Below are 14,083 nucleotides of genomic sequence, written 5' to 3' on the forward strand. Positions count from 1 at the left end.
CGAGTCCAACAAGCAAGTTACCTAGTTCACCAAGCTCCCCATCTCATTCCACATCACTGAATCCGTTGAACTCGTTGGTTCATGTCAGTCAGTATGAATTAACATTTAAAAACATGTTAAATTATATATATTTTGATATATAAGTCGCACCTGACTATAAGTCGCAGGACCAGTCAAACTATGAAAAAAAGTGTGACTTATAGTCCAGAAAATACGATCGGTAGGCCAACAGATTGACAGAAAGGTAGTTGGAGAGGCAGAGCAACAGACAGGCAGAAAGTTGGGAGGTCTGGGAGAGAATGAGAGTCTGTATTGAAGAGATCCGAGTTTGGAGCCAGGTACCCCTTCCATGTGACAGAAGATGTGCCATTCATTTCCACACAGACAATTATCCTTGATGGTGTTTTGTAAGCTGGCCATGTAGCTAGGATAACTGGGACTACAAAGACGATGCCTCGGCAGCCATCTTGTCGTCAGCGTGTTGTGATGTGGTTAACACATGGCTTCCTGTTTGTCCTGCAGGAAACAAGCTGAACAAGGACCTGAAGCACTATCTGAGCCAGCGCTTCCAGAAGTCCTCTCCTGACCACGAGCTGCAGCAGACCATCCGAGACAACCTGTACCGCCACGCCGTGCCTTGTGAGTACTGGCCCCTCCTCCGTCCATCCCCCCTCCATTCAGCTCTTATCTCATTTCCTCTGGGTGCCGTTAAACAACATCCATGTGGATCTATATGTTGTGACCCCCCCCCCTACTCCCTTTTCCTGTACATGTACCCTGCTACACCAGCTGATGAATGGACTCTCATCAGCCTGGAATTTTATTTCAGCCAAACGCTATTTGATTAGAGTGAGCTGGGCCTAGAGCGCTAGCGGTCAATAGAGCAGAAGTCTCTGCCGAGGCAGGATCAATGTCCAGTGATGAACCACATGAGGTCTTGATCTAAAGAACATGCCCTTCCTAACTCTTTCCTTAACAGCATTGTGGATTCCCTTGGTCAGTCCCAGTGGTGTGGGGACTAGGGGATAGGGATGGGACTAACCCCCAGATCAAATGTGCTTTGTAGCCACAGAAAAGGAGAGACTATGTTCTCTCATGTCTTCACTCGCTCCACGTGATCACAAACTCTGCTGTCTGGAGACAGAGTTCCCTGGGGGGATATGACCACAGCACGTCTGACACTTGAGAGAGGTGGAAGAGTAGGGGAAGGAGGGGAAGGGGGGGAGGAGAGGAGGGGGAATGGGGGGAGGAGAGTAGGGGAAGGGGGGGAGGAGAGGAGGGGAAGGGGAGGAGAAGGGAGGATGAGCTGAAGTTGTCACACTTTTAGCTAGAGTGCTGTCCTCTAGCTCTACACAATATTGCTGTTGAGATGTTGAACCCATTCACAAAGTCCCGTGTTTGAACACCCTGTGTTTGTTGAACATTTATTCATTCATGCTCATTATTTGTTTGCCCAGGGCAGCTTTGGCAGAAAGTAAATGGACTGATATAGCTAGCATAGTACCACATGTCACTTCTCTCACCCAGCCTACACGTTCACAACACATCTACTGTACATGATTTAAACATGGCCAGGTTATTTGCCGCTAATTGCTTTCATTGGTGTATTTCTCACATTATGAAAGATGTCTGCTGGTTCCTTCTCCCAACAGTAACACCAATCCCACTCTCATTATTTTCATCACAGTGGCTTTCCATTGCTTTGTTTCATGACCCTCTTAAGCTAATTGCTCTGTGTGTGTGTGTGTGTGTGTGTCAGTGGCTTAGTCACATGGGCTCTACAACATTTACCCTGGTCGCCATATGTCAGCCAGAAGGGCATTGAGTTTGTGGGAGTCTGATCATCCCCATGCATTGTTTTATCAAATTTGTGGTCGAATCTTAAACTGATTGAATAATTAAATTGTGTGTATGAAGATAACAATTGAATTTATTTATGTTTATGTTTTAGCACTGTTCCGCTCATTCCTGGTGTGTGATGGTCTAGATCTTGGCTGGGGTCACATGGGGCATGTGTGAGCCATGAGTAGGATTTTGATTAATGTACAAAAGCATCTGGAGGGGACAGATGGAGGGCTGGGGCCTGGAGGTGGGATGAGCATTGAGGACACTGCCCAGTTCAGACTCACCCCCGACTGGGGAGATTGTCCTCAGACTTCCCCTGAATTCCACCATCCGAAGTTGTGCACTCCTTTTTGTTTAACAAGCTGAACCCTTGAACCGCTTGACCCCCCCCCCCCCCAGGGGGTTTAAATGACATTGGAAGAGTGATGATGGGGACATGTGACCCTGATCAAGAATGACTCTCTCCATCTCTGCTTGTTACTTCCAGTGTCACCTGCCAATAACCGCCCCCCCCCTTCTCCCCAGTATAGGATGGGAAACAGTCTGACTTCTGACAGGAATGTAGAATTCGGCTTACAAGACAAAAAACTATTGGCTTACACTGTGTGTGAGCAACATTGATTAAGCTGATGGGATTTGGAGGGGACCCACATGGTTATAATCAAATAAGTCCCCATGTTTCTCAGCCACCTTGCTATGTCTCCAGTGGCTCGTGAAGTCACATGCTCAGGAGCAGTTGCCTGTTATGACCCACAACTGTCCTGTCTCTGCCAGTACAGGAGTTTGACGAGGGGAAATTCTTCTGTGATGTTTGTCATTCCTCCCCTGCTGCACAGATACAAGAATATACACCTTAACAATAGGGTTACTGATTGATTGAGTTCAGGTGAAAATGATAGTTATGCAACCTCGAGAATTCAGAAGATATTTAGATGATCTTGATTCTGCCCTATAAGAGGTGTGGTAATATAATAAGACCATACTTTCATCTCTATACTGTATTAGAACTGAATGTGTTAGTAAGCTTTAATCTTGGTCATTAACTGTGATTAATAGATTTGGAGAAATAAAAACTTGAAAGGAAGACAAAGAGACCATGCATTTAATAGAACTGATTTATTAATAAATCGCATAAAACGAACATGCACATTATTCAGATAACTTAAACCGGCAATTTGGTAAGGCACATGCAAACTGGTAATGAAAAGGATAAACAGTAAAAAAAAAATCTACTTTCTTCTTATTGTCCAAAACAAATAGTTTGCTGCTCAGAAGCTCTCAACCTTGACAGACACAAACTTCTCTTCCTCCTCCTCCTTGATGTACTCAACAAGCTCCTCCTCCTTAATGATCACCAGCTCCATGTCTTCCTCTTTGACACTGCTGTTCCTACGGCCCTGCAGTCTTACCCGAGCCAGAAGCCCTCTACCTGATGCCCACGGTTCTCCGTCTTTGAAGCAGTTGATCAGGTGGTCCTCACTGCCATCAGGGGCCACTGTCAGGCCGCATGCCTTAAAGGACTTCTTCAAGAGTCCAGGGTCCATCTCGCTCCACACCTTGAGGACCCAGTCCACAAGCAGGCGGGGAGTTGGACCTTTCAAGCGTCCCTCAGATGTGTATTCTTGGTCCAAATCTCCTGTCATCCAGCCGTCGTAGCAGTCCTGAAGACCGGCTATGAAGGGCTGGTTCCACATTATGTCGGGGGCGTGGATCCATTTGGTGCAGCCGTCTGGGATGACGGCTGTTGTCAGGTGGTAGCCCTCCTGGAGCTCCTCTGTGGTGGCAGTGCTGGTGTGACAGCAGCACGAGTCCCAGACCAGGAGACGAGGAGCCAGGCTGATCTTCCCCAGGATTCTCTGGAGCCAGTCTGCGGCCAGTCTGTCATTCATCTTCCCCTGGTGGTTGGAGGCCACGACAACGCCGTTGATGCCTTGCAGGGCCTTCGCGTCTCGGACCCGTTTGAAGATGATGTAGGGCTTCAGCTTTGTACCGTCCGCTTTAGCGGCCAACACCACAGTTACGTGGCTTTTGTCTTGGTCTGTGGCTCTCAGTGGACCACTGCGCTGGTCTTCAGTTGATCTGGCCGTGTCAAACCACACTTCAGTCTCAGCCATGGCTATTATGTTGTTGTCCTTTATTTCTTTCTGAGCAATCGTCTGTGTTGTGACCATTAAATAAGACACCAGCTTGTTCATGACTTCCCCGGCATCTTCTTGGGCAGCTGCAGTGCTGCGCCGGGCCGCAAACCCATTGCGCAAAAGGAATTTTTCCAACCAGCCCGCGCTGGCAGTAAATTCAGGAGATCCACCGTCATTCAGGGTGGTGTAGAGCTCCTTTGCTTTGCTCCTGATCATCCTTTGAGACACCATCATTTGTTTGGCCCGGAGGCCCTGGATCCATTCACACATCTTCACCTCCAGCGCATCGCTTTTCTTCTTCCTCCCCCCACCCCCTAGCCTGGCTCTCTTCTGGTCCAACTGTGACATGCTTACAAGGTCATCTTTTTGACTTTTCCAATCTCTCACTCGTTTTGAATCAATATTAAAATGTCTGGCAGTTGCCTCTCCTGAATGTTGTTCGGCGTAGTTGATGACCTGAAGCTTGAATTGGATGTTGTGTTTTCTTTTGGTTTTCCCCATGGCAAGTGAAGACAACTTCTTTTCAGGGAAAGTACCTGATTCTGATTCTACACCGCTTGCAGTAAAGCTGTCAAACTTACTGTCTTCTGAGTCTGAATGGAAAAGAGCTAGTAACTCCTCTGATAATCGTGGCCTAGTTGCCTCTGCATCGTCCTCGTTTTCACTGTCTGAGTTTTCTGCAGTAGCTTCACCGTCACCTGGCATGACTCCCACCTTTCTAAAACTGTTGACGATGGTACTTTGCTTTACTCTATTCCATGCGGTCACCACCCACAAACAGGCATCTGAAATCTTTGCCTTTGTAAGTTTTCCTGCTCGAGTGAATTTGTGCTGGCCTTCACTCATCCATTTTTCCCACTCCTCTCTAACGTACACCTGAAATAAAGCAAAAGTGGTTTCTCAGACTTATAAAAGAGCTCGACAAATTGAATATCATAATGTCAACACTGTAAAATATATTATCTTACCTTAAATGCGTGGTTTACTCTGACATCTAATGGCTGAAGTTTACGTGTCAGGCCTCCAGGAATTATGGCTAGCTGTGAACGCTGTTCTTTTATTTGCTTTTTGATCTTCTCAGCCTTGTGTGCTGCCATAGAGTCCATAATGAGGAGACCTTCCGGATTTAAGAAAGACCCTGGGCGTTTTCTCCAGCAAACCTTAAGCCATTCGCTCATCACTTCTTTGTTGACCCTGCCTTCCTTGTTACACATGACAACGCAACCAGGAGGAAACTTTTCTCTGGGCATGGTGACCCGTTTAAAGATTATACACGGAGGAAGTTTAGTGCCGTCTGCCATGCAACTTAGTACGGCCGTAAAATGGGTCCTCTCGGGTCCTGCAGTTGTTGTGACTTTCACAGACTTTTCACCAACACTGGCAACTGTTTGGGGAGCATCAAAAAACATGGGTACTTCATCCATGTTCCCAACTTTACTTGGTGGGAAATTGTGTTCTTTTATAATCCCATGGACAAATGATTTAAAATCCTGTACTTTTTCCTCCCAGCCATCAGGTAATTTCTGTCCAACAGTTGTTCGGGCTCTGATAAATAAATTGTTCCTCTTCATAAAGCGGAAGCACCAAGATGGGCTAGACATAAAATCCTCATGTCCCATTTCCTTTGCCATTACACTGGCTTTTAGTCGAATGGCTACAGTACTCACGGCTCTCCCGGCATCTCGCTGGGCAGTGATCCAGGACGCCATATTCTTCTCTAAATTTGGCCAGCGGCAGCGTTGGCCTCGACCAGCAGCTCTGGCAGTGGTTTTCTGCTTTTTCAGGACATCTTCGCGGAGTCTCCACCGACGAACCAGGCTTTCATCTACTCCATGTTCTCTTGCTGCGGCACGGTTTCCTTTCTGTTTCGCAAGTTCAATTACCTCCAGCTTCATGGAATTTGTATAAGACCTTCTAGAAGATGATGGCGCAGCTACAGAGTCATCGTGAGGCATTTTTTATATTTAAACTTTACTTATAACACGAGGGAATGTGAAGACAATGTGACTGCTAGGTTCAGTCTGCAGTATTTATACAGATACATTTGAATTAAACATTATCAAAGAGTTGAGGCATGAGTTTAAGCATCTGGACAGTGGCACATCATTATTTTGTATAGGTCACTGATTAACTACTTATATTTTCCTAAATGTAATACTACTACATTTGGCTTCTACTCCCCCCCCCCCCCCCCCATCTCTTTCTCCACCTCTCCTGGAGCTGCTCTTTTAATAGTGTTTTTGTTTTGAATTACTGTTGAAACTTTAAAAGTCCCTCGTAAAACAGCGTTTATAAGAGAGATCCACGACCGTGTTTTCTATCATACCCTGATTCCTATTGGGAAACATCAGATTCTTGTGGGGAAAAGATTCGCAGTACTTTCAATCTGGCTATTTTTCTCCTCCAATCTTCCTGGCGCCTTTCAGTTTCTCTGTGGTCGTCGCTTAGCATTCACAATCCCCTTTTCCTGCCCTCTTTCCAGCGTCCCTCACTCCCGCTGCTGCTGTACAGCGGCTGCTACTGTCTCTGTCACTGCAGCCTCTGCTCCCTGTCCCCCTCCGTTGTTTCGCAGAGATCGTACCGGAAGAAGAATGCTGCAGGAAAACTCCTGTGTTTTTGTCCCTTGTTTCGTTTCGAAGCCTCAGAATCTCCGCTGTAGTCTCGGAAGCGGCAGAATCTCCGCTGTAGAAAAGCACGTGGGCTTTGTCCGCACAGCTCAGCTTTCACAGTTGCTTCCCCGCTCTGTTTTCATTTATTATATTTTTTTCTTTACACTGGTGATCCAGCATGGTGGCTAGCTGATAGATAGGCTAGAGGAGTGGCTAGATTTGTGGGGGTGGGGGTTACAGTAGGGCTGGGGGAGGGGTTGGAGAGGGGGGGGGGGGGGGATGGGAGAAAGGAAGGAGGAGGTATGAACACACTCTCCCATCAGCGCAAGCTCTACTAGCCTAGCACACAGCTACAGCTTTACTAGCCTAGCACACTGCTACATCTTTACTAGCCTAGCACACAGCTACAGCTTTACTAGCCTAGCACACTGCTACATCTTTACTAGCCTAGCACACAGCTACAGGGACACATTGTTGTGACATGTTTCTTACCCATAACCATATTAGTGTAGAGTTTGCTAGTGATGTGATGCAGGCAAATTGGTGGTTTAACAAGCCACCTGAATGTGCCAGTCTCACATGTGGAAGCTGCTAAATAGCAGTGAAGATGTTTCTGTAGACAGAAAGGTAACTGTTTCCAATGTGTCACCTCATCTTGCTATCCATTTAGATGGAAGGTCGCTAGCTTCCATGTACAGTCTGTCAGTCTGTGTTTGAATGCAACCCCCCCCCCCCCCCCCCCCCCCCGAGGATCAATAGGCCCAGTCATCAACCCATTCACCACACTACATCTTGATTAGAACAACAAGTCCATCCTTGCCTCAGCCTCTCTTTCTACCACAGAACTCTGTTTAGTAGGGCTCAACTTAGTAGAAGTTGTTGAACCTTTATTCATTCACACTCATTGTTTGGTTTCCCATGGTAGCTTTGAGTTAACCGACTTTAATAAAGACAGTGAAAGCACGAGGGCACCACAGACTGCCCCTGCTGTCACCCAGCGCACACATTCAAACCACAGCTACCTTGACCAGGTAATTCACTGCTAATTGCTTTTTCTCTTTGATTTGAAATGGAGCCCCATCTACAATTTTCTTCTTTAGACTGTGCTGTTCCACTCATCTAAACTAAGTTCAGTTTCCATTGAGTTTATTCATGACCGTGTCACTGTGAATTGCATAGGGTTTTTCACAGCAGCTCTGCACCATTTCATCTAGTCGCCAGTCAGCCCGGCTCTGTTATTTTACTTGAGTGTGGTCATTCGGGCCCTTAATTTTATTAATTAAATAACCTGATAGGCCTGTATTTGATCTAGAATGGCCACACACTCAAATGTGCACCATCATGACTGTGTATCCACTGATGAAATAAAGCACAAAGGTATTTTGTGCCATGTCACTATGTGACATAGGATATACTTGGACTAGAGCACGTTCAATTACGTTGTTTTGGATAACTGTGTGTGTGCATATCAGTTCCTATCCTTTTAGTGTGTAGGTAGATACAACAAGCCAATACTGAAAATTCTGTCACAACATGGATACACTATCATCAGTTATAACGGATAATATATTGGTGACAGTACCTTAAGCTGACATTGTGGTGACAGTCTATCACACTCTAAAATATATTCTTTGTTATAAGATGTTGCAAGTCGTTAATATTCGACTGCAAGTGAGTGATGCCCAGGGCCTATATGTTTCCCTGGGCATCCCTCTACCTGATCCCCAGGGCTACACATAGCTTATGGGAGTGGGATAAAGGGGGTGTGGGTGGAGGCACTGTGTGTGTGGTCAGTGTGTGTGTCCATTCTGGTCCCCAGAAATAGTAGCTTCCCTGTTCTCGCTGTTTACATTTACATTTACATTTATTCATTTAGCAGACGCTTTTATCCAAAGCGACTTCCAAGAGAGAGCTTTACAAAGTGCATAGGTCACTGATCATAACAACAAGATAGCCAAAAAAACATCGCGAGTAGCCAAAACATGAAGCACACATTGTGAACAACCAAAGTAAGTGCCAAAGGGAAGAACCATAAGAGCATGTAGTTAAACAAGTCACAACCAAACAACATGAACAGCTATAAGTGCAATAAGCTCTACCTCCCACAGCTGTTCCAGCTGTGGGAGGTAGAGCAGTCCTGGAGATGCTTCTGCCCTCATTTTTCCAGACTTTGCTTTGTGAGATGGTGGGTTTGTTTGGACTGTAAACGTCCGTGGAACGCTAATCTGGTCAGGCTGAAGGCACACAGTAAAGTTTTACAGACAAGAGTTTAAGACGGATGTTTTGAGAATGCATAATGTGTTTTATCTTCATTGAATGAAAGATTATGTAGTTGTGATGTTTCCAGGCTCTCTGCGTGCTATGAAAGCCGTGTTTCCATCGCAAGTACCTGGAACTTGTCCACCTCATAACTACTTTTGAAGAGAAGGTTCCTTCATCCCATTGTTTCCACCGCAGGAACTTTCTCCAGAAGATTAGACAAATTATGCACCACACCACATCCAGGCAGCAAAAACACCTGCTGGTCCACCTGCCACCGCCTTCTATTATTGTAGTTCTTGATTTTCCTGTAATCTTGCTAAAAATGCTTAAGCTTCTACCGGCACTGTTTCACAGTGTGAGACATTTTCAGCTCCAGATTCTGCCATATGCTTACAAATGGCTTCTGTTCTCCATGTTGATGTGAGGCTGCAGGATAAAAAAAATGAAGGTTGAAAAATCGGTTCAAATACTGAATACAGAAAGGTTCAGCATTGCAAGCCCCGCCCATATTGCAGGCCCCGCCCACAAAGTTTTGGTATTTTACATTTAGTCATTTAGCAGACGCTCTTATCCAGAGCGACTTACAGTAAGTACAGGGACATTCCCCCGAGGCAAGTAGGGTGAAGTGCCTTGCCCAAGGACACAACGTCAGTTGGCATGACCGGGAATCGAACTGGCAACCTTCGGATTACTAGCCCGACTCCCTCACCGCTCAGCCAACTGACTCCATGTATTTTGGAATATACTATCCCTGGAGCAGGTTCCTTCATTTCTTTGGCCACCAGAACTCAATCCAGACCCTGATACTCTGCTCACGGTGCGAGAAAGTTCTTGCAGTGGAAAGGCAGCTTAAGACTAACCTTGTGGGGTTAATAGAGCAACATCTCTGCTCCTAAGCCCCTCTCAACAGCCCCCTCCCCCTATTACCCTAGCCCCCAGCCCTGTTCCTTACCCCCAGCCCTGTTCCTAGTCTCAAGCCCCTATTTTGAAGCCCCCTGAGGTAGTGATTGCCACAGTTAGGTGAACGATGGGGATGGGCTCTGTGGGACAGAGGGGGCGTGTGCACTTGCATGTGTGAAAAAAGAAATATATTGACTATAGAGGGGAGGGGGCGATGAGAAGAGGGGGGGCAGTGCGAAAGGGAGAGAGAGGACGCGCAAACGAGAGAGAGAGAGACTGAGAGGAGGTGGGCGGGTGCATGTGGGTGACTGTGAGACAGGAGTCGGTCGGCTCAGTCAGACAGAAGCCTGGCAGAGTGAGCGGCTGAATGCACGTTCCTGCTGAGCCCAGTGGAGCAGCCGTGGACAGTGGAGCGCAGGCAGAGACAGCAGCAGCATCAGCAGCGGGCTTGCCTAGACAGAGGGCAGACGTGCAGGGGAGGAAGAGCTGGGAAGACGGTGTCGGATGTGCTGCCCAGGAGGAAGCAGGGAAAGAGCACTTTTTTTTTCCTCTCTTCTTTTCTCTTCCTCGTCCTCACCTGACTGGATTTTCTCTTGCTCGCTGTGGACTAACAGAGGAGCGATCTGAGGTATTTTACTGCTATTTTGCAGCTTCCGGGATTTAATGGCGAGGGGTGGGGGAGGAATGGATCGAGAGAAAGAGAGAGAGAGAGGAGGGGGCTAGGGTTGCTGTGCATCCAGCGGAACACATCAGAATAAGAGATGGAGGCAGTTCTGTGGCAGAAATGGCAGCTGATGTGTTTTGGTTAAATGGAAGCGCTCTGTGTGTGTCTGCCGTGTGTGTGTGTGTGTGTGTGTAGCCTCTGTGTGTGTTGTTTTTGTCCGTCTGGTGTACACGGTATTGCACTGTGATAGCTGTATTAAGCTGAGATCTGTTGACATGCCTGCTTGCCTTGGAGGCCATTATCCTCACCAGAAGTGGCTAGCAGCGGGCGTTCATGAGCAGGGGTTTTCAGGATGCTAGGACAGCTGCCCCCCCATCTCCTCCATCCCCCCTCTCTCCCTCTCTGTATCCCTCTGTCTGTCCGCTGGTCTGTTCCCCTCCCCATGGTACTCTCTTCCCCCACTCGCTCCTTTTCTCTAAGTCAATGGATTGTGTCTTAAAGCCAACACTGTCTCGCTAGCCCTCGGTGTTGAAGCCTTTCTAGGAGATAGAAGACAAAGGCCAGTGTGTTGGATCATTCTATGCAGGTTTCTCGGTAATTTAGCTTGAGTGGCCTTCAGGGTTTTTTGTGTTTTAAACTCCCCCTCCCCTAGTTCCCCCCCTTTCTCCACCGGAATACTGTAAACGGTGGCTAGGCTGATAAAAATGGTCTCGTCACAGGTTGAGAGAGAGGCCTGTTTTGATCTCATTTTGGTCCGTGTGTGTGTCATCTTCTTGCCGAAAGCCTCTTACAGCCAGTGTTCTGAACAAATCCCCCCCCCCCTCCATCCTCTCCGTTAAACATCACTGATCAATCTGTCAATGAGTGAATGGCCAAAACAAAGACCCCTCCCAATCGAAAATGGGGTTAGAGGGCTTTAAGGTGCCAGGGCTTCAGGGGGGTGGGGTGGTGGAAGGGGGTGGGGTGGTGGAAGGGGGTGGGGGCAACAGAATGCACCCCCTCCCTGTGATGAGGGGGTTGTACGTGGAGGGGTAAAATGGTGGAGTCCACAGCCCGGGTTGTGGATTAACCCTTTACTAGGACAGATGGCTCTCTCCCCCATGGAGATGAGGAACCCAAGCTCTGACCACTCGCCCTCCCCTGTTCCCCACCACACGCACACCAGCTAGTTTAGATAGATGCCAAATCTTTTGACATTTATTTACAGCAGTATACATTCTTCTAGTCTGGTCTTTGTGTTTGCTTGTATACATAAGCCCCCTGACAAGTGTGATGCTGCTGTGTTGGAACAGAGAGCCATGCTGTGTATAGATCAATGTGGGTGTACAATGAGGCCTAGATGTTGTCAGTTACATAATGTTACGTGTGTGTGGGGAGGGAAGCCTATGTTTGGCCGAGCCAGTCGGTTGATCAAATCCTCGAGACTTGTGGCCCAGCCAGACAGACATGGGTGGGCAGACCGATAGACTGCTCTCACATTTGGACCAGTCGTCCCTGTTGGCGAGCTGTTAGTGTGCACGGCACATAGACACAGTCTCTCACCCCTCTCTCCCCTCACGTGAGACGTGAGCAGACTATGGACCAGGGGAGAACAGAGAAGCACATTCACTCCCCCCCCCCTGCTGTCTAAGCCAGAGTAACCCGGCCAGCATCAATACCTTATGACTGGATATGCTGACAACCCCCCCCTGCTGCAGACAGCCATGCTAGGGCTGTGCAGCCATGTTAGACTGTATGCTTCATGTAGACACTGGAACTGTGAAGGCAAGCATGTAGTGTGCTGGTACTCGGCTGTTTAAGAAGTCCTTCGAGGGCTGTGATTTGCATTCTAAATAACCTTCCTGCCTCGCGTCTCTGGCAGGACAGAAGCCACATACTGAAAGTAGGGAAAAATAGAAAACGGCAAATCTGAGTCGTTTTTTAATTGGCTCATGCAATCAGTGTTGTGAGACACTGCTTCAGAATGAACCCTAAAGTATTATTGGTTTGGTTTTTGGTTTAGTTCAAAATTGCCGTTGAGACACAGACTGTTTGGGGTTTGGCAGACAGCGGTTGGTTCCATGGGGAAAGCCACAGTTATCTGTTAAACACATACTAAAACAGAAAACTGTTATTCTGTTTGGGAAGTTACATGGCCGTCTCCCACATCTTAGCACTAGAAAGGGGTCAGTCCAGGGTGAGGCAGTATCCTCCTCACACATTTACTCTAGAGGCAAGGTAGAGAAGTTGGAAAAAGAACCTATTTTTTGATATGTCGATGGATAGGGTAAACTGATGGAGAGATGTAAGGAAAAGCGAAGACGAGAAAAGATTTGAAGAAGGAATGGAGAGATGAGAGGAGAGAGAAATGTTAGTGGGTGAAGAGAGCTGCAGAAGGAGGCAGACTGAGCAGCACAAGCCTCTAGTGTTATCCACTGGGTCATGCTCATGAAAAATTTAATCAAGCTTTGCAGATAACAGCTTCCTCTCCAACTTAGCACAAACACATCTATATCTGCACGCACCGGTTTTCACAAATGCTCCGCTCTATATGTGGCCCGTACATTGTGACAACCAAACTATTTATATTTTTCCAAATGTGATGACAAGTGTATTGAATTTGAGACAAGTAGCAAGATTTGTGAAGGCTTTCATGGTTTCCTTTTTAACAGAGAACTAGTTCAATATGGGCTTTCAAATAACTTGTCCTGAAATACCCGGATGCCAGCACACAGCCGAATAAGAATAGATGTACCTATTAATAGAACAATTATGATAATGAATCGTTGCCAAACACATTTACGATGGCCTACTTTTCACCCATGGCACCACTCGGATCACTATCGTGAAGATTTGCTCAAGCAAGTCATCCATTTCAACTGGATCTGGTCTGTTTTGTTGTTTTATCTATATATATGTGTTGCAAATGATTAACACTAAGTCAACACTACAATCAATGTTGTGCTGACCGCCATTTTTCAGATCTTTCACTTACTTTAGACAGATTTACACCACATCTAGGTCATGTCTGCCGTGGTTTGGAGACTGAAGGTATCAGTTCGCTGTTTCATGGGTGAAGATGATAGGCGCCAACAGTCTGAAAACATCATACTGTGCCTGAACAACAGGGAGGTATACAGGTACCCTGGCTGTTAAAAAATGCCAAATGTAGAAAGTAGAAACTATTGACCACACCTAGACCAGGTTTGAGTTAATTGCACACATCTAGTTGCTTTAAACTGTGCTGTGCACGTTGTCTAAACCACAGCTTTGTACACGGCTGTTACAGTGCGTTTACATTTACACTGCAGCCTGAGAGATAAGTCTTCAGTCAGTCACCTGGAACTAAGTCATCTCCTTAGCTGTCTGTAGATAGACATTGTTATGGCTGTTCTAAACTGAACAAGACATAAACAACCTCTAATCCAAAGGGCCAAACTACAAAAGTACATTTTCAGTCTAGCTGTACTTGTACTGTAATGTGTGGGCCTTCAACTGGGTGACCCACCATACAGCAGCTGCAGTGTACTCCCAAATGCCCTGTTGTGTGTGTGTGTGTGTGTGTGTGTGTGTGTGTTTGTGTGGAGGGGAGGGGGTTTTCTAATATTAATTAGAATGTCTAGGTGGATGACAGGTGAGAGGGTCTGCCAAGCAGGACATGGAACAGACAGATGATACTCCACAAG

At 46.8% G+C, this 14,083-nt stretch overlaps 2 protein-coding genes across 6 annotated transcripts in view; one reads left to right on the forward strand and one right to left on the reverse strand.

The window, feature by feature from the left end:
• magi1b (membrane associated guanylate kinase, WW and PDZ domain containing 1b) overlaps window positions 1–14,083 on the forward strand; it is a 101,079-nt gene that overhangs the window by 40,947 nt on the left and 46,049 nt on the right. For all 5 annotated transcript variants that reach the window (XR_010876582.1, XM_067234923.1, XM_067234939.1 and 2 more), the window contains exon 2: window positions 523–639. Coding sequence is in view for 4 of the 5 variants with exons in the window: in XM_067234923.1 (XP_067091024.1) it covers window positions 523–639 (117 nt within the window). In the remaining variant the exon portion in view is untranslated. The remainder of the gene's footprint in view (window positions 1–522; window positions 640–14,083) is intronic.
• On the reverse strand, window positions 2,982–5,868 carry LOC136948418 (uncharacterized). Its single transcript, XM_067242502.1, has 2 exons — window positions 4,952–5,868; window positions 2,982–4,859 (listed from the first exon to the last, which is right to left on the reverse strand). The coding sequence occupies exons 1-2, from the start codon at window positions 5,690–5,692 to the stop codon at window positions 3,114–3,116; spliced, it is 2,487 nt and encodes an 828-aa protein (XP_067098603.1). The 5' UTR covers window positions 5,693–5,868; the 3' UTR covers window positions 2,982–3,113.

This window comes from Osmerus mordax, chromosome 1, assembly GCF_038355195.1.
Source record: "Osmerus mordax isolate fOsmMor3 chromosome 1, fOsmMor3.pri, whole genome shotgun sequence".
NCBI lineage: Eukaryota > Metazoa > Chordata > Actinopteri > Osmeriformes > Osmeridae > Osmerus > Osmerus mordax.

Bases quoted from the DNA above. Each gene is read 5' to 3' on its own strand.
- LOC136948418 (XM_067242502.1), bottom strand. From the start codon at position 5,692: ATGGCGTCCTGGATCACTGCCCAGCGAGATGCCGGGAGAGCCGTGAGT. The intron at 4,860-4,951 runs GTAAGATAATAT...GCTTTATTTCAG, and splicing joins GAGTAAACCACGCATTTAAG to GTGTACGTTAGAGAGGAGTG.